This window comes from Aspergillus ibericus (genome assembly GCF_003184845.1).
Source record: "Aspergillus ibericus CBS 121593 unplaced genomic scaffold BO80scaffold_13, whole genome shotgun sequence".
Taxonomy (NCBI): Eukaryota; Fungi; Ascomycota; class Eurotiomycetes; order Eurotiales; family Aspergillaceae; genus Aspergillus; species Aspergillus ibericus.
The window spans coordinates 254,987-271,942 of record NW_020292111.1 but is presented as its reverse complement, the minus strand read 5'-3'; the positions used below and the strand labels follow the sequence as shown (position 1 = coordinate 271,942).

General features: G+C 52.5%; 9 protein-coding genes across 9 annotated transcripts; 3 read left to right on the top strand and 6 right to left on the bottom strand.

Annotated features, from left to right (window-relative positions):
- Nucleotides 1-310: 310 nt before the first annotated feature.
- BO80DRAFT_403752 (uncharacterized protein) lies at nt 311-2,659 on the bottom strand. The gene is made up of 2 exons (XM_025717656.1): nt 2,111-2,659; nt 311-2,050 (listed from the first exon to the last, which is right to left on the bottom strand). Exons 1-2 carry the CDS (start codon nt 2,261-2,263, stop codon nt 632-634), a joined length of 1,572 nt encoding a protein of 523 aa, XP_025576698.1. The 5' UTR covers nt 2,264-2,659; the 3' UTR covers nt 311-631.
- A 543-nt stretch (nt 2,660-3,202) lies between these two features.
- Nucleotides 3,203-5,056, top strand: ppe1 (putative ribosomal protein/carboxylic ester hydrolase (Ppe1)). Its single transcript, XM_025715181.1, has 5 exons — nt 3,203-3,524; nt 3,592-4,091; nt 4,200-4,290; nt 4,355-4,608; nt 4,733-5,056. The coding sequence occupies exons 1-5, from the start codon at nt 3,337-3,339 to the stop codon at nt 4,948-4,950; spliced, it is 1,251 nt and encodes a 416-aa protein (XP_025576697.1). The 5' UTR covers nt 3,203-3,336; the 3' UTR covers nt 4,951-5,056.
- Nucleotides 5,057-5,062: 6 nt separating this feature from the next.
- BO80DRAFT_403744 (putative transcription initiation factor TFIID subunit) lies at nt 5,063-8,137 on the bottom strand. Its single transcript, XM_025717655.1, has 5 exons — nt 7,850-8,137; nt 7,370-7,511; nt 7,273-7,316; nt 6,415-7,226; nt 5,063-6,366 (listed from the first exon to the last, which is right to left on the bottom strand). The coding sequence occupies exons 1-5, from the start codon at nt 8,036-8,038 to the stop codon at nt 5,313-5,315; spliced, it is 2,241 nt and encodes a 746-aa protein (XP_025576696.1). The 5' UTR covers nt 8,039-8,137; the 3' UTR covers nt 5,063-5,312.
- A 183-nt stretch (nt 8,138-8,320) lies between these two features.
- On the top strand, nt 8,321-9,221 carry BO80DRAFT_378724 (mediator of RNA polymerase II transcription subunit 11). The gene is made up of 2 exons (XM_025716749.1): nt 8,321-8,461; nt 8,596-9,221. The coding sequence occupies exons 1-2, from the start codon at nt 8,378-8,380 to the stop codon at nt 9,034-9,036; spliced, it is 525 nt and encodes a 174-aa protein (XP_025576695.1). The 5' UTR covers nt 8,321-8,377; the 3' UTR covers nt 9,037-9,221.
- A 149-nt stretch (nt 9,222-9,370) lies between these two features.
- Nucleotides 9,371-10,796, bottom strand: cap2 (F-actin-capping protein subunit beta). The gene is made up of 5 exons (XM_025724271.1): nt 10,687-10,796; nt 10,187-10,566; nt 9,855-10,124; nt 9,724-9,771; nt 9,371-9,674 (listed from the first exon to the last, which is right to left on the bottom strand). Exons 1-5 carry the CDS (start codon nt 10,713-10,715, stop codon nt 9,601-9,603), a joined length of 801 nt encoding a protein of 266 aa, XP_025576694.1. The 5' UTR covers nt 10,716-10,796; the 3' UTR covers nt 9,371-9,600.
- A 383-nt stretch (nt 10,797-11,179) lies between these two features.
- On the bottom strand, nt 11,180-12,171 carry BO80DRAFT_423786 (uncharacterized protein). Its single transcript, XM_025719131.1, has 3 exons — nt 12,065-12,171; nt 11,889-11,982; nt 11,180-11,836 (listed from the first exon to the last, which is right to left on the bottom strand). The coding sequence occupies exons 2-3, from the start codon at nt 11,931-11,933 to the stop codon at nt 11,264-11,266; spliced, it is 618 nt and encodes a 205-aa protein (XP_025576693.1). The 5' UTR covers nt 11,934-11,982; nt 12,065-12,171; the 3' UTR covers nt 11,180-11,263.
- BO80DRAFT_33157 (uncharacterized protein) lies at nt 12,125-12,675 on the bottom strand. The gene is made up of 2 exons (XM_025715179.1): nt 12,255-12,675; nt 12,125-12,164 (listed from the first exon to the last, which is right to left on the bottom strand). The coding sequence occupies exon 1, from the start codon at nt 12,552-12,554 to the stop codon at nt 12,324-12,326; it is 231 nt and encodes a 76-aa protein (XP_025576692.1). The 5' UTR covers nt 12,555-12,675; the 3' UTR covers nt 12,125-12,164; nt 12,255-12,323.
- Nucleotides 12,676-13,188: 513 nt separating this feature from the next.
- BO80DRAFT_472376 (uncharacterized protein) lies at nt 13,189-14,155 on the top strand (the record flags this gene model as incomplete). Its single annotated transcript, XM_025723137.1, has 4 exons — nt 13,189-13,415; nt 13,497-13,691; nt 13,761-13,934; nt 14,005-14,155. 4 exons carry the CDS (start codon nt 13,189-13,191, stop codon nt 14,153-14,155), a joined length of 747 nt encoding a protein of 248 aa, XP_025576691.1.
- A 505-nt stretch (nt 14,156-14,660) lies between these two features.
- Nucleotides 14,661-16,397, bottom strand: BO80DRAFT_492520 (uncharacterized protein; the record flags this gene model as incomplete). Its single annotated transcript, XM_025723774.1, has 3 exons — nt 15,218-16,397; nt 15,016-15,177; nt 14,661-14,819 (listed from the first exon to the last, which is right to left on the bottom strand). The coding sequence occupies exons 1-3, from the start codon at nt 15,938-15,940 to the stop codon at nt 14,661-14,663; spliced, it is 1,044 nt and encodes a 347-aa protein (XP_025576690.1). The 5' UTR covers nt 15,941-16,397.
- Nucleotides 16,398-16,956: the final 559 nt, after the last annotated feature.

Sequence of the window (16,956 nt, the reverse complement as noted above, 5' to 3'; positions counted from 1 at the left end):
GTATGGTAATGATTTACGAAGCGCGCTAGCGCTGGGTAACTCTAGGTTTGCTCCTACTAGGTCTGTTACCAACCCATTCGCTTCTCATTAGTCTAAAAATTTCACCGATTCAGCTTCTCATTGGCTTTTATTTTTCATGGATAACGTGACTTTTGTTCTGCCGTTTTCCTCCGTTGTTTTTTTTTCCTTCTAGCTTACTTTTCTGAATAGCTTCAGAGGCCCTGTATCTGCTACTAGCCCTGCGTGAGGACCTGCGTGAGGCCCTGCGTGCCTCTATATAACTTGCAGAACTTGCATACATTATTCATGTAATTTAGAGAGAGTTGTGTGCTTTAGTAAGAAAATGCGCTTCGGAATGCCTTGAGCTGTGTGCGAGACCGTAGGTCGTGGCTAGTACACGTGTGACGTAAAAAAAAAGGGAGTAAATAAATGATCAAGCTGAACATTATCATACACTAGGCTTATGCCATGTATTGTCAATTTCATGCACGTAGGCTGGTCGATCCTAAGACGGGGGCTGAACATGGTAGGAAACGAGATATGAAAATCTCGAAAGGGGACGAGAAGAAGAAAACAAGACCAAACGATTAAATAGACATAGATAGGCAAAGGAATGGAGGGAGAGGAGTGACTACTCCTTCCCGATCAACTCAGTTAGCCTCTTCTCAATGACTCTTCTCCCCTCCGCATGCCGCCAAACTTCATGCGGTGCGCCATTGACAATGTCCCAGTCCTTGAGGTTCTTCGTGATCTTGGTCAGATCCTCCTGTCTCTTTGCCCACGTCTGGCTCTTGCGGACCTCAACCCCCGAGCTAACCACCACGAGCGGCGTATCGGGCATCTGAACGTGCCGGGCGGTCTGGACTTCCGATGAGGTCATCGACTCTGCTACTAGATTCTCCTGCAGCTTGGCCTTGATGATTTTGCCCGTTTGGTAGGAGCTGCGCCCATAGACGCGGTCTTCGCGCGTGCGGCCCTTGAAGATCGCGCCAGCAAGACGGTCCAGGCCTAATGGGGAGAAAACGCCGCGAAGCCAGAGGGCAAAGCCGCGGCCTGAGGAGCCGATATTGGTGAGGTAATCTTCGTGGAGGGAGTCGATGAGAAGGATTCCGGAGATTTCGAGGGTGTGACGGCTGGCGAAGATGCGGCTGTAGAGGCCGCCAATACCGGAGGACACTAGGACCCAGGGACCTTCTTCGCCAGATAGAGCGAGTGCCTCGGAGAGGGCATCTGCCCCCATGCCAGCGGAGAAAGGTGACGGGGCGTTGTCGGACCAGCCGAAGCCAGGACGGTCCCAGTAGCAGTAGCGGGGGATGAGGCCGGATTGATATGCGTCGTCGATGAAGGGCTGGAGAGTGTGTTCGACGGGCCCCTCTCCGCCTTCAATGAGGACCGTGGGGGTGCTCCCGTGGAGGTTGTGGGTGTTGTTGCCGACGCAGGCGAGGTGGACTTGGTAGCTGTCGCCATTGACGAGGAATTTCTTGCCTGGGGCTGGGAGAGAGGCGTCACGGGCGCGGAGTATGAGTGTTGCGGTAAACAGGATGACAATGATAGCGAAGATGACCAGGAAGATAGTCTGGATGAGGACGGCGACCCATTCGCGGAGGGGTCGACGGGTTTCCGGACGACCCGTCAGGCGTTCCTCTTCCTCTCGCTTACCCCATGCGACGGAGTGGCTCTGGAGGATGGTGTACAAGGATATGAAGGTTGCCCAGACCACAGATGCAATTCCGACCCAACCTTCTTCGACACGAAGACGAGGAACGGCCAGGGTGAGAATCATATCGACGCAGAGGAAGACTGCAATGACAAAGCCAGACACTGTCATGGGCTTGGATGGGACGGCGAAGAAGAGGAGCCCCAGGAGGAGGTATCCGGTCGTCAGAGTGGTGTAGGCGAAGCTAAAGAAGCCGGACCCGCGTGAATGCATCATCGGCGGGCTCACGAAGAGGGAGACGAGGAGGAAGGTCCACCAGATGAAGCTGAGGGCGAGGAAGATGGAGGAGAGAGCCCGCAGGGCTCGGATGCCCCAGAGGTTGTAGGGAGAGACCTGAAAAGCCTCGAATTAGCCATGGCAGGTGAGGTGCAAGTCTGGGGGGTAGGAACTCACGGCTGGATCATCTGGGCTCAGATAGGCAGGGGGTTCACGCGGCAGGAGTCGGGTACGCTCATCTGCCTCCTCGGGTCGTCGCTCCTCATTGCGCTCCCTCTGTTCGCTGTCTCTGTCGCCATCGTTGCCTCTTCTAAACTTGAAGGATACCATTGTGCCGAACGTGTCACCTTAGGCCTAGCTGCACTAAGGAAGACCGACTGGGGGTGCTATCAAAGGTCTGCGGGGAGGAGGAGAATGACTGCGCGATAGCGGTCGGGATGCCGATGGATAGGTTCATGGCGATGAAACTGACGTCACAGTATGGCAATGGAAAGCATGATGATGGAGAGCATCAATGGCGGCGCTGGCTGGCTGGAATGCGCCAACTGGCACCGCGGCTTGTGTTCCCGTGACGTCATGGCGGGCGCCTGTTACCGTCGGCGACGATGGTGTCTGCCATCGGCTGGGGCAGTCTGAAAGTCAATAATGGGCACGGATGAGAGAGGCGAGTGAGGACCTGAACTGGGACGGGGAAACTTGAGATGATGATGGATGGGTTGATGGTCTCACAGAAGACGAAGAGGAGAAGAACAAAAGATGAAAGACGAACCATCATCAATCTATCTCTTTTGGGTTAGCTCGTCGATCCCGCCGTGACTTCCCCGGTCAGGTGACCTGCAGCGGCATCGCGCAGGCTTCATCACTGACCCCAGCAGGTCAATCTGGAGTGACATCCTGGTAGCAGAGCCTCCGGAGGATGCTGAGATGTCGGATCTCCCCGGAAAAGCATTCCTGACAGGGGAGAAATCCGATGCCTGAAACTATGAATTGGCGGGGAGATCCAGGAGACGCGGTATCACCCCCGACGGTACGATACCGTACCGGGGATCCTGCCAGTCTTTGTTGGTTGCTGCAATCCTTCTTGCTCGCTATCAATACTTCGTGCCTCCGCTTTACGTTGGGAGGCATCGACATCAATCCAACTCAGGAGAAACCTGGCATGATCTGCAGCGGATGATCACAGCACCGATGCACACCACTCCCCTCCAGATCTACAAAGTGACCTAACCACCCGCACGCTGGCTCTGGTCGCCACTAAACCACCCCAGCCAAGCGCATGATCCACTCGCCAGCTCCAGCGCCAACTCCAGCTCTCCAACGTCAACATCCACGACTCCAACCCTAGAGCTAACCCTATCCACAACCTCCGCGGTCACTCGATCCGGCCAAGCTGCGCAGTCTTCATGAGCGAGCTGCAGAAATCCTTTGCCAAATCCCGATTGGCCAAGCTGCCACTCCAACCGCCAACCGGTCCGTCAATGCATCCCCTCGATGAGGAGGTCAGTCACGATGATGACTCCTCCTCCGCCTCGTCCGCGGGGACGATAGTCCCCTCACCGAGCAGACATTTATTTGCAAGGCCTGGTCGAGGGTGCGTATACCCTCTTAATCATTTCTCCTTCACCCGCTTCACCTATCATCAAACTAACACAATTCAGATCCCTCCAACCAACAACGCTCCCGTGGACAGACTTCTTCACTCAAGAACTCTACCTCACACAAATTGACACATCTAGCAACATCAAAACCACCCACCATGTCTACCTCACCCCCCCCGTAGACTCCACCAGCCCTCTCTTCGTCATGCACCACGGCGCCGGCTCATCTGGCCTGTCCTTCGCCGCCTGCGCTGACGAGATCCGCAAGATCATCCCCAAAGCCGGCATCTTGTCTGTGGATGCCCGCGATCATGGCAGCACGGCGGTTACCACCGCCTCCGGCGAGGACAGGCACGTTGAGCTGGACCTGAGCCTCGACACTTTGAACCGGGACCTGGTGTTTGTGGTCCGCGAGACCCAGACCCGGATGGGCTGGGAGAGTCTCCCCGATCTGATTCTCGTAGGCCATAGTTTGGGAGGTGCAGTAATTACTGATGTCGCAAGGAAGGGTGAGTTGGGGAATAAAGTTTTGGCATATGCGGTTTTGGATGTTGTTGAGGGTAAGTTTACCCCCAACCTTCAGTTTACGGTACACCCTTTCCGGGAGAAAACTATGAAAATTCTCCAAGTTACGTATACAATCGGGGTATATGCTAAAAGAATCACAGGGTCCGCCATGGATGCCCTCCAAAGTATGGAAACATATCTGTTGACTCGCCCATCCCGCTTCCCATCCATCACATCCGGAATCGAATGGCAGTACGGAACCCCATCCAGATCCCCTCCACCCTTCCCAAACCACGGCATACTAATAAGGAAGTAGCACCCGTTCCCGCACAATCCGCAACAAAACCTCCGCACGAGTCTCCGTCCCCTCCCTCCTCTACGAGGACCCCAACCCACCCGACCCCACCAAACCCTGGATCTGGCGAACCAATCTCTCCGAGACCAAGCCCTTCTGGGAGAACTGGTTCGTCGGACTCAGTCGCAAGTTTCTCGAAGCTCGCGGCGGCAAGTTACTTCTCTTGGCGGGAACAGATCGACTAGATAAAGAGTTGATGATTGGACAGATGCAGGGTATTATCTCCCTCCCCCTGAGTTCCATCCTTTCTCTACCCCGTCCATCCAACTTATACTTTCCCGGTTTCTGAAACCGATCTGTATACGCATTGTAACATCAAAACTAACCCACATCCTCCAGGTAAATATCAACTCCAAGTCCTGCCCGAAGCAGGCCACTTCATTCAGGAAGACCAACCGGCCAAGACGGCCCAGATTTTGGTGGACTTTTATAGAAGAAATGATCGGAGTGCGTTGGTTTTGCCTCCCAAGGTTGCTGATATGCAGGCTTCGGCGGCCATGAAGAACGGGACTGGGGTAGCCGGGACGGGGTTAGGGGCCCCGTTCAAGAGGGTGTGACGTAAATACTAGCTACCATAGATAGACTGTGTCTGAGGTGTCATGTGTGGATGTGCATGTGAATAGATAGGCTTAGAGGGATTTTGTACAATGATGATATCCGTAACTGTACGGTTATAATGCAAAAAAGCTAGGTATGGCCATAGCTATATCGAGTAGTGGTTACTATTTAGTCCGGGGAAATCATAATGCCGCCACCAACACCAATGCCACCCTGGATGCCCCGAGACGCCGCATGCCGCCGAAGATCCGGCTATAGTACCTATCATGCAGGTGAATAGCCAGGATGTCGGATTTAATGAGAACACTGAAATGGAAGAAAGAAGAAACGGGTATCTGGCGCCGCTGTGCATACATGTCCCTCAAGGAAGATACGCGCCCCCAGCAATGATCAAATTCATGTTCGTAAATTTCACCTTGTAGACCGGGCTCTTCTTCGTGGGAAAAGCGCTGATCTGGTCGGGCGTCACCACCACGTCTTTGCCCTTCTTCTTGCCCATCCCCGGGGCGACGGCGCTCGGGGCTTGCGTGCTGGCTGCTGGTGGGTTGCTGCCGTCAACCTTGGTTCCAGCACCGCCTTCGCCGACGACGCGTCCCTGTGAAGGGTCTTGTGCGGGGCCGGTGACATCCCAGACGCGGACAGTACCGTCGGCACCACCGGACACGAGGACCGTCGATTCGACGCTCCAGCTCAGGGACCAGATGCCGCCCTTTCCGTGTCCACGCATGCGCTTCAAAAGTCTGCCAGGGGCGAGGTCCCACAGAAGGATGGACCCATGGTCATCTGCGGAAGCAAGGAGCCTTCCATCTCGGCTACACGCCAAGGCTGTGATGTTGCCAGTGTGTCCGGTGAACATACGGACCGCATTGCCCGTAGTAACTGCCCACATGCGGACTGTGTGATCGGAGCTACCAGTGAAGACGTAAGCTGAGTTCGGGTGGAAGCAGATGCAGTCGACATCTTGGTCGTGCCCGACAAAGATACGCTGCTGGCGGATGTGATCCGTGACCCACAGACGGGCAGTCTTGTCGTGACCACCAGAAGCGAAGTAATGGCCGTAAGGGCCCCACTGGAGATCCCAAACCGGCTGATCATGGCCCTTGTAAACAACCATGCATTGCCAAAGGTCTAAGGACCAGAGACGGATCGTCTTATCTGCGGAGGATGAGAGCAGCCAGCGAGCGTTGGTCGGTGCCACGGCATTCTCTGCCCGGGTGATTGATGGAGCAAATGCAACCGCATAGACCGGGCCGGAGTGTCCGATTAGACGACGGGAGTTTGAAGCCGCAGTATCATCCACGGCGTCGTATGTCGATTGGATCCTCTTGCCATCCATGCTCCACACTCGGATGTATGACTCTTGCATACCAGCTGCGACGAGCATAAGATCATCCGAAAAGTCCAAGCAGTTGACGCTTTGTCCGTTAGCTAGGGGCTAGTACCAGGAAAACTGGGATGCTTACCCATCGTAAGTATTGTGGAAGGTGAACATGCACACGCTGACAGCAGGGCCCACGCCACCAGTCCTGCCTTCAATCCTGAACCTGTCGCGGTTCTCCTTCACTTTTTGGACCTCGATGGCCACGTCGCGGGCAGTCGATGGAGGATAGGGGATATCAGCGCGCGTTGGCGCTTCATCGTCTTCCTCTTTCTTGATCATCTGGTCAAACTCCTGAATCAGGGTGTTTTGCCCAGGACCGGGAGGGTGTCTCGCATCTTCATCCGCCAGCTCGCCTCTGACATCGGTCTCCAGAGTCTGCTCTAGGGGAAGCTTTCCGAGCTTCAGTCTGGGCAGAGTTCCGGCCATGTTCGGGTTGTCTCCGGTGTATGCAGAGCCAGGATGGTGTCCGGGGATGCCTTCATCTTCGCTTGGGAATGTCTGTCCATCTGTTTGGCCCAGCATGGCTGCGAAGCTGAACCTGTCATCGGCGGTACGCTCTTTGGTGATAATAGTACAATAACTGCTCAAGATGGCAGTCATATCCGAGCCACCTTCTTTCTGCTTGCTCTCCAGGAATTGCATGAGGTTCGAAAACGCCGGGTTGCTCAGGACCAGACGATACTTGTTGGTGCGATAAAGCTTGGCGGTTCCATTGGCCTGCACGTGTTCCGGCAAGCTGATTGGTTCCAATGCGCGAACATCTTCCGTATGCTCAGGCAAGAAGAGGTTCTTGTTGAAATCGAAGAATTGCTTGGCCTCTTGGGGCTTGAAAGATGAGACCATGTTGATGAAGGTGTAAACGAACAGTGGCCAGAGAACACGTCTCAGCTCGGGCTTTAGGAGTAAGCATCCACCCAACACACATGGACGGTCTTCTTACCTTGTACAGATCCAGGTTGTCCTCGACCCAAACTTTGAGCAGATCTGATACTACGTTAGTCCTTCGTCGTGGCAGACAAAAGCCGGGTGCGGCTTACCGAAGCCCATCTTGTACTTGGGTCGAGCATCTTCGCCAAGAGGGGGCATAGGGGGACGGCCGTCGATCTCTTGATGCGCCGACTCGATACGAAGCATAGCCTCCGTACGACTATAGCCCTTCTTCGCAAGATAATCAATGACCTGTCATAGATTAGCAACGGCCATGAGGTGCCTATCTGATGGCATGGTGCATAGTGCAGCAGGACGCGGCCAGCATGACTGATAGTAAGCGCAAAGGACAAAGAGAAGACCAGCAGGCAGAAGTAGGCTTTCCCGGAGCTCCGGTCGAGAACAATTGCATCGGAGTCAACCCAGATTAATTTTCCGAAGCTCTGTGCGTAAAAAGATACGGGATAGAAAGGTGAACAGTAACACATCGGCCTATCAGGCCCGGACAGAACAGCAGGGACATGACGCAATGGAACATGTAGTACAGCGCAAAGCAACGCCAGAACCGTGATAGCAATCAAATTACTTACTATCTGATTCAGGTTCTGCTGCGACATTGGGCCTCCGGGCGGCGGCGGCGGCGGCGCAGGAGGCCCCGGCGTGACAGGCCCGGCGTTCGTCATGGGTTGCTGAGGAGGCATAGACATACCACCACCAGCACCGGGCCCCATACTTCCACTTCGGGGAGCAGGGCTGGGGGCCCCACCTGGCGCAGACATCGCGCTTGACGTGCAGAATCAGATCAGCTTCACGTCTTACGTGGCAAGTGAGGAGAGCGCGCGAGAGAGGCGAGAAAGCGAGGCCGGGATGCCAGCAGGGTGACAGACGGCGGGACTCATCGAGTACTCGCCGAGGTTTTGAAGTTCGGATATCACCCTATCGCGCTTCGGGCCTAGCGCGTCGGGCCCCGGCTGAGGTAAGCAGCGTTCCCCGGGTTGCTTGCACGTGACGGAGCTTGTTCTTCGCAGGCCCAGATCCATCTCTCGTCTCCTCCTGGACCACTCACTACTATATATCTCCTTCCTCCGGTGTCCTGCTGAGCAGCCTGGAAAAACACAATGACAGAGATCAAAGAATCCCGCAAAACAGACCATACTTTCACTTCCGCGGGTCGAATCCGACAATTGAACGAAATAGACAAGGTAAGAGATAGAATAGATCGGAGAAGCAGGGGAAGATCTTCCCCGCGCGGCGACGATGCACAACCATGACAGCAACCTCAACTTTTGCACTGTCCTACTCCAAACTCCGTCATTACTAATCTCCGCAATCACAGGATGTGGCCAAGCTAATTCACTCCGCGGGGCTTGCAATTCAAGCCCTCACCAATGCCCGGTCGGGCGAGTCACCCGTCGACAGCTCGCTTGAATCCCACCAAGCCCGCTTCAAGGAGGCTACGTCACAGTATTTCGCGCTGCTATCGTCTATTGATGTTCGACTTCGTCGTCAGGTGTATGCTCTAGAGGAAGCTTCGATCCTGGCACCGGAGACAGCTTCGCGGGCGGGGGATCTTCCTGGTGCGGGCGGGGCAGCAGCGGGCGCGTCGAACCCCCTCGATGTTAGTTGGCTCAACAGTAGGAAGGATACCGTGGGCAAGGATAAGGAGGCGGAGTTATGGGCTGCTGCGAGGGAATTTGTGGAGCGGATCAGCAATCCGGCGTCTACAGGCTCGGCCACAAAGGCAGAAAATGATCAAGAGAAGATGGAGGTTGACTAGTCACCTTGGCATTGGATGATTTATGACGGAGATGGAACAGCGCGGCATGGCATGATCTGCAAATTGTGAACATGGTGATTGAATGCACCGCCGAAGTTCTATACAAATTGCTTTCTTGGTTGGGGTCTTGTGCTTTGTCTTGACTAGGAACAGAGCGAACAGTCTGTTTATGATACCCAAATTACACACATTTCTGAATACGAACGTACACAATCTTGAAGATGCACACCGACCTTCGCTCAAATTAACCCGGCTTGGGTAACTAGTAATGACTACATCCGGAAGATTGAAGCAACAAGCCACAAATATCCCTTACAAGGGCAAAATGGGACCAGTCATCTATATCGAAGGAGCGCGTCGCCCCCGAGTGGTTAGCTATGCCATCAAGCATGTCCGCTTACAATACAGGCATAATTAGCATTTGTGGTTCATCGTGTACGAATGCTATTCGAATTCCCAGGAACCTTAGCTCAAACTACATCAACAATAGAACGGTAAATGAACAACATCCTCTAAAACGCAACAGGCGACGCTACACTGGATTCCTAAAGTGATGACAGTAGACTAGCTGTGCATGGACCGAATCATCTCCAGGTGGGTAGCCCGGTCTCTGTTCGACTCGGACAACGAGGGGAGGCCTTTGAACATTAGTGTTGCACTCGATAAATTGACTGAACTTGTACTTACTGCGAAGTTCGCCCACCACATCCTTAGCCTTGCCGAAGTATACCTCCTCTGTAAGAATAGCCCGGTTAGCAATCAAGCCAGGCCATAGACGAAATGCAAATGTTTGTGCCACGGAATAAAAGAAAACCTACGCAGCAAGTTCCTCATCTTCAGCTCCATGTCCTCCACTAGTCGACCGACGTTGGCGACGTGGCTCGCATCCGACTCGACGGGCAAGTCCACTTCCACCTGACGGGTCATGTTACCGCTCAGGTCCATCTCACCCAGGGCCTCGGATTCGTTGGCCAAGTGAAGGATAACGGTGCTGGTCAGCTTGTAGTGGGACATACGCGCCCTGTCGGTAGCCTCGAAGACGTGGATGCTGTCCCACTCTCCTGAGCTCTTCGCACCGGGTGTGACTCCTTCACGGAACATCAGCACACAGTTCTAACTCAGTCGGGCGAAGGGAGCATAGTAAACCCACCCTTTTTCAACAGTATGACACCCGCAAACCCATCATCCAAATCCCAAAAGTACACACTGCCTACTCCGCCCTCGTAGTACAGCTCCCGGTAAACATCAAACGCCTCGTTGGCGGCCACCTCCAGCTTCCTCACTCTCTCACTGGGAACCGTTCCATCTTCCAACGGGGGGTCGAATTCGTTGCTCCAGGGTGAGCGGTAGCTGTCTCCGTCCCGGTTGTAGTCACAAAGGAGGTAGTCGCGGTTCGTCTTGGGGCACTTGCGGATTTCCAGGGGCTGGTCAACGGAGGACAAGAGGTCCTCGGTCAGATCGGGGACGATGGAGGTGATCGCCTGAAGGTTTTTCTTCGTATCGCGGGGGTTGAGGCGCCGAAGAAGGTCACTGGAGAGCAGATGGAGGGTCAGCGGGAGGCCGCAAGCGGGGTTGACGGCGTGGATCGGTTTGCTTCCAGGGGATGCAGGGTGGATTGTTCCGGGGGAAGATCGAGACGAGAAAACTTACAGCGCACTGTCGAATTGAGCGTCGGCCATGGTGATGATATCCTGGGATTTGTCTAATTCTGGTTGTCTACTGTTTAGGCACGGTGCCGTCAACCTCCCCGAGGGCTGATCCGCCGCCCCCTAGGTTATTTCCCGATCAAGCAGGTGGTGGGGCTACCGCCACACCGCGTTCCTCCTGCCACACGATGCCGCTTTCCCCGCCTGCCTATCCAGGAAAGGGGTGATCATATCGCTGGCAGATTGATCACCGCCTTGGTGGCTGCTCTGTCGTCAGAAAACTTCAATTGAGCATTTATATTGGCAACATAAAGCCCAGAGATATCAAGGCAGGCCGTATTGCTGGCGTGCGTGGGGTCTATTCCAGCAGCAAGTTGACATCCTAGCTTCGAAGTGGAGTCCCGTATCAGATGACGATGATGTGTTCGTGAACACTTCCTATGTCATGACCATTTTAAATGTACAATTACTGTTGACCTCTAATTACTAGAATCAGTGTGGGCTTTAATTCGTGAGCGGGTGAAAAGGCAAGTCAAACTGATGAGATACGAATTAGGCAGTCAAACACCGAGCCAAGAACCTCAGCTAACACTCTCCGTGATAGGGTCCGGAATTTCCCCCTTGATGATCTTACGTGGAACATCCACATGAAGCACTCCCTCTGGGTCCAAAAATTCCGGTCGAGTGTACAATCGAATTATATCGGGCTGACCGTCATCCATACTATTGAATAACTGGAACGAATCCGCAAACGACACTCGCCACTTCCACCAGATATGTTGGTCGTCGACATCCGCCTGGTCGGGGATCCCAAACTCTTCTTCGGCGTCTTCCAGCGCCTGTGTCCAGCTGGATCTATTTTTGCGGTACTGTAAGACCACGGTTGAGTCCTGTGGGGACCGCTCATCGAGCTTGGCCACCCATACGGGAGATAATCCACCCGCTTTATCTGTATGCTTGAGCTCGTCGATCCGATTCTGGGTGTAAAGACGGAGATCAGTGTCCGTAGCATCTCTGAAGCCTGTGGTGAAGTCGTGGACGGGTGGTTCGGTGCCCCATTCGTCGAACTCTTCCTGATCTGGGGTGCGGACTAAACAGAAGATATTTGGGTCCTCGCTAGCATGAGAGAACGCGGTCATGAATTGATTGATTGTCTAGTAGCCAAGAAAGTTAGCCATGTTTTCGCGCGCTTATGATCTGCCGTACGCTTGCTGGCACATCGGAGGTGCAAAATAGGAAGATGCTCGTCATGGTCGTAGGAAGTAGGAGTGGAATGGCAATCACGAATATGTTGAGCTAGCTGTACAATCGAAAGGGAAAGTGAGTAACCTTTCACAGTTGGGTGGATGTTATACTTCAGAGTCTCGCAAGGGTCGGCTGACTTGTCTAATAAATTAATCCCGTAGCTTATATCATTCTTCGCGGGGGCCACCGAATAATACCCGGAACTATAATAGATTCACGGTGCTATTCAAACACAGCCTACTCCGTACGGAGCGACTCATTGTTAGTTCTGCGCTGTCTCATCTGTGGGATGATACATTCTTGTAAGCCGGGTGCCTGCTTACTTACTCAGCTGACTGTGAGAGAGCCTTGCCAGTTTCCAGCGAGCCTGACTGCTTCTTTACCTGCAGTGATGATCTAAGCCTCCTGTTGCGTTGCTCCGGCGCAGCTTACAATCCGTCTGGAGCCTTCCTGTCCCGGTCGGTGGTTGGTGTTTTGTGCAAGCGGGGACTGAGTCACCGGCAGAATCAACGAGCACATTGTGCATATGTCGGTGTACCCATGTTCGGTCTGTATGTTGTATGACTTTAAGGCGACATGACCAATATCGGACTGCATTGATATTGTGGCCTCGTGACGATCATTCATTACACTTTCTTACACTCTCGCCTCATCTAACGCAAAGTGCTCTGCTCATATACTACGGCAAGAGCCTGGGTGCTCAGTTCATCTGTCTCTAAGGGAGAATGGTCTTTCATGAATATCGATGTCTTTACCTGCATCAAACCGGGCATTGATGACCGGAATTGACATGGAGATTTCAAGCAGTTCAGGCTGTGATTTCATGCAATACTGTTTTGTATTCAAAAGCAGTCTCGTCTTTACCCTCATATGCAGGCACTTAACACTCTGACCCAACATACCATTTGTCTATCTTTCAATAAGCTGATTCCAATCGTCTTCTGGTCCAGAGCAGGTCATTACTCGAGCACTGTTTCACCTCCCAGCAATGAGCCTGCCAATAACCCCCGTCTTTCTCTCTTTCCTCTTCCCAGGTTATATCCATGTATCATACTCTGAAGTCAGCAGCCTCAATGCGTCTGCTAGATATCCCAAACATACTTGGCCCTCACGCTTAGTAGACGCCAATCTCCCAAATGAAAGCACCCAGATTGCATCCCTGAAAGACAATCTATATATACTACACAAACCACCGCAATGGACACAGAACATCAAGCACAGTATTTCCAGTCCACCAACCCCCCAATAAAAGCCTGTCAAAATGAAATTCCCATCCACCCTCCTCACCACCCTCATCTCCCTCTCAACCCTCCCCCAAACCCTCGCCTTCCCAACAACCACCGACCTCACCACCCTCACCCCCCGCTCCAACCCCGGCGACAGCAGATCCAACCCCATCAAAGGCCAAATCGAGATCCGAGGCTCCGATGCCCTAACCTACGACGTAGATTGCTGGGCCATGCTATGCAAGGGCAAATCCCCAGTGATGTATGCCCCCTCCCTCTCCTCTCCCTCCCTCCTCCCCCTTCCTGCACAACCCTACCCTAGATGTATACCAACCAAACCCAGGCAAAAAGTCGACACCGACGCGGCCGACAAAAACCGGCAAGTGGATAGCGGCAGCGCAGCCAACAAACAACCATTCAAGGATCCAAGCAAGTACGGAATTAAGGCGTTGCCGGCGACAAACGCATGGGGGAATAATAAAGGGTGGGTGTCGGCGGAGGAATTCCCGTTTGCGTCTACCATGGAGGGGGGCAGAGAGTACGTATCCCCATTACTGATGAAGCTACTATACGGGACTGATATAAATATCAATGTTTTCATGTGAAGTGCGATTCTGGTAGGGGTAACACTCGACGCTCAAAACGAGCAAAAGACATCCTTGAGGAGCTTCTATCAAACGAACAAGATCAAGTCGTATGATGCCAAGACGAAGAAGTCGGATGGGACTTGGTTTGAGATTACGGGGTTTAAGGTGAAGGCGGGGAAGACGGCGAGTATTGGGTATGTGGTTCCTCTCCCCCTTGCCAAGGCCCCTGTAGATGGACTATTAAGCTGATCGGGTTGAAACCAGGCCATACTGCAAGGCTTTCAATGATAACAAGAAGAAGGGTGACCTGTGCAAATCGACTACCAATGTTGCTGGGGACTGGGGGTTTGATGTGGCGCAGTATGCTTATGTGTATAATCACTCGACGAAGAAGTTTGACTATGTGGGGAAGTAAGGGCGGTGTTATCTTGATTTTTTGAGGTGATCATGGTATAAAGGTCCGTTTGGCTTAGTTTATTTTCCTGGGGCCTTTTTGCAGTTGAAGGGGCTATTTATGGTTGCTCTTTAATGGTTAAGTTACTCGCATTGCAGATGGTTGGGATATTTTGTACCAGCACTGTCCTTACCGGAAGGAAGCTGATTATAGAGCCCCATGGGAAGGTAAGTGTGTGTGAGTTCCGCTTGCCACAATCGATCTACTGGTCCCGGGTTCTCTTCTTTATTCAAGTGGGATTTCAACTTTGCTAAAAGACCATCATTAGATTCACTCTTGGTCCACTTCAGTATTGCCCCTACATGAACATCCTTTTGCGTATTCTATGCCCCAGGCTATCCAATGCGCAGGGAGGAACACCAAATCAAACCACAGTAGTTCAAGGGTTTTGCAGACATGCTGTATAGCGGTGTGTACTAGGCCTTCATTGAAGTATGTGTATGTTGCACCTTCATTCCAGCCACAGTTAGGACGTCGCGCGGCGCACTATGCCACATATATTGGCCACGACGTGCTCTCTTCCGCTTCTTTGACTGAGATCAAACCAAGGTGTACAGCTGACGTGCAAGAAATGTGTACGTGTGCTCTTCTCAAACTCCTCAACGTATTCTCCACTAATGTCAAACTGCAGAAAGCACATGTAGTGTTGCGTAGCGTTGATCACGATGATACGGCATCAAATTGTTAGACATTCTCCTCATATACACTCATAAGGAAGCCCAAGTCACATCGGATATGTAGATTCGCCAGATACTCAGGTAGGCTGAATATTACCTTGGATTCGAGTTCCCAGCCACCCTGACCACCAGTGCTTCGCAAACCATCTGTGCAAAGCACTTGTCCGAGATAATTGGTCGGCCGTTCTTTAGACATTGAAATTGAGTCTTCGCTTCCAAAAGTGCGACATGGTCTTTCACAACCAGAAAGCCTTTACCTGGCTCCTGCCGCCGCAAACAGAGGCCACCATCGTCAATGGCTATCATCTGCCGTTTTTTTCAATGAGGTTAAGGCTGCGAGTCTCACTTTGGCATCTCGAAACTCAACAACAGTCGGCTCCAATACCGAATCCTGAGGCGGTGCAAAATACAAGATATGTCGAATAACACACGATGCAAGTCGTAGGGTTTCATCCTCTGGAGCTACACCGAAAGTATGAGATTCGGGGTCAGTGTAACCCACGGAGGATGATCCCTGGGAGCTGTCATGTACTGGACTGCTAGAGCCGACTTGGATTGTACTGGAGTCGACGAACTCCCCTTGGTAGGTACCCCGTCTAGGTCGCTTTGATCTTATTTCGGTGTCGCTATCGCTGTCGCTATCACTATCATCGCCACCTTCGCCTTCCATTTGGAGGTCGGATATGCCCTGCCTGCGTCGGCCCTGGCTCCCTTTGAACATGGCCATTGCCGCCCAGACTTGACCCAGGGAGGGCCCACAATGAGACCCTCTCACCAGATAGTGCTCACTCTGGGCCATGAGGGTCGAATCAGGGCCTTGCAAGAACGCATCGATCTCGTTCGACGATGATGGCTGCCAGTCCGACGGGACAATATACGGCGATAGAATCGGGAGAATGCTGCGGAGTGGCTCCCGCCGTACTACACGGCATGCGAGCAGGTGAGATCGGCCCCAGGAACTGGCTGCCACGTGAGGTAGGTCCGAAAAGTTTCTTCCATTCTCAGCTTCGAACCGAGCCCTGAAGGCTGACTCGGAAGTGACCCTGCTGAAGTAAGGAGTAGGCGCCATTTGCACACATTGGCAGAAAGGCCAATATGGGCAGAGTGCGGGCAACCATCTTCAAGTTCCTTTGTGATGAGGTCAGTTGCGATTGCTGCCCAACCAGTCCCACCACATGGCCCAATCTTTCCTCGTGCATCCCCCCATGGCGACTGTCACAGGTCTACCTACTCACTATGATTGCAAGTGACTGCTACCAAGGGACTTGTGACTGTGGGGTCAGTGACATTTATAATTCTGGGACCTGTGAATTTCCTATTATAATTAGTTTTACCGCTCTTAGCTTAGTTACCTAATATAATATACTATCATCATCGGCGCGGAGATGGCCGATTCCTGCGGAGATGACTGATTGGCGGTTTGATTAGTGTGATAGGATCTACTTGTCAGGGTAGAAGGCCTGTCGACTAGGTAAGGAACTAGCCACCGAACGTGTAGGATTCCACTGGTAATGACAAAGGTAGCCTATATCCACGAGATAGACTGATCCTTGTAGGATTAGTAGTCTAACACTGAGGAGCGTTGCCTTATAGAAGATGAGGAGATCCCGAACCGTCACCGATGACCTCACGACTTCCATGACCATCCCAGCACGTCACCCCAAGGACCCGGATCGCACTAGCTGGACTACTACAGGACCAGAACATCGGTCGGGCCGATGCCGATAAGATAAGACCTCAATCCGGACCGTTCTATCACATTCCTGTATAAAATGGAATTTGATATTAATATATTTAGTTTGAAGATAGTATTCTGGATTCTTAATTAATATAATAATATCCTGATTATCCACCAGAAGAATATAGGATATAAATAACAATATAATTATAATATTAAAGCAGTTAATATTAAATTTAAAAAGTAGTAATTATAATTAAAGTATTCTGACGGACGGCAAGCGGGGCACCAGAAACAGCTCTCATTGAACCGTTGTTCTACTCGCTGCTACCACCTGTCACATGCGGGAATAACACTGCCCCTTACAGTCTAGTTACCTAGTATAGTCTATTTTGAGTATCACGCCT

Bases quoted from the DNA above. Each gene is read 5' to 3' on its own strand.
- cap2 (XM_025724271.1), bottom strand. From the start codon at position 10,715: ATGGCCGACGCTCAATTCGACAGTGCGCT. The intron at 10,567-10,686 runs GTAAGTTTTCTC...TCTGCTCTCCAG, and splicing joins GCTCAATTCGACAGTGCGCT to TGACCTTCTTCGGCGCCTCA. The intron at 9,675-9,723 runs GTAAGTACAAGT...TAATGTTCAAAG, and splicing joins TGTGGTGGGCGAACTTCGCA to GCCTCCCCTCGTTGTCCGAG.
- BO80DRAFT_403744 (XM_025717655.1), bottom strand. From the start codon at position 8,038: ATGTCTGCGCCAGGTGGGGCCCCCAGCCCTGCTCCCCGAAGTGGAAGT. The intron at 7,512-7,849 runs GTAAGTAATTTG...AATCTATGACAG, and splicing joins AGCAGAACCTGAATCAGATA to GTCATTGATTATCTTGCGAA. The intron at 6,367-6,414 runs GTAAGCATCCCA...TAACGGACAAAG, and splicing joins TTCCACAATACTTACGATGG to CGTCAACTGCTTGGACTTTT.
- BO80DRAFT_33157 (XM_025715179.1), bottom strand. From the start codon at position 12,554: ATGAATGATCGTCACGAGGCCACAATATCAATGCAGTCCGATATTGGT.
- BO80DRAFT_423786 (XM_025719131.1), bottom strand. From the start codon at position 11,933: ATGACGAGCATCTTCCTATTTTGCACCTCCGATGTGCCAGCAAGC. The intron at 11,837-11,888 runs GTACGGCAGATC...CTTGGCTACTAG, and splicing joins CCTCCGATGTGCCAGCAAGC to ACAATCAATCAATTCATGAC.
- BO80DRAFT_403752 (XM_025717656.1), bottom strand. From the start codon at position 2,263: ATGGTATCCTTCAAGTTTAGAAGAGGCAACGATGGCGACAGAGACAGC. The intron at 2,051-2,110 runs GTGAGTTCCTAC...GAGGCTTTTCAG, and splicing joins TGAGCCCAGATGATCCAGCC to GTCTCTCCCTACAACCTCTG.
- ppe1 (XM_025715181.1), top strand. From the start codon at position 3,337: ATGAGCGAGCTGCAGAAATCCTTTGCCAAATCCCGATTGGCCAAGCTG. The intron at 3,525-3,591 runs GTGCGTATACCC...AACACAATTCAG, and splicing joins TTTGCAAGGCCTGGTCGAGG to ATCCCTCCAACCAACAACGC. The intron at 4,092-4,199 runs GTAAGTTTACCC...AAAGAATCACAG, and splicing joins GGTTTTGGATGTTGTTGAGG to GGTCCGCCATGGATGCCCTC.
- BO80DRAFT_378724 (XM_025716749.1), top strand. From the start codon at position 8,378: ATGACAGAGATCAAAGAATCCCGCAAAACAGACCATACTTTCACTTCC. The intron at 8,462-8,595 runs GTAAGAGATAGA...CCGCAATCACAG, and splicing joins AATTGAACGAAATAGACAAG to GATGTGGCCAAGCTAATTCA.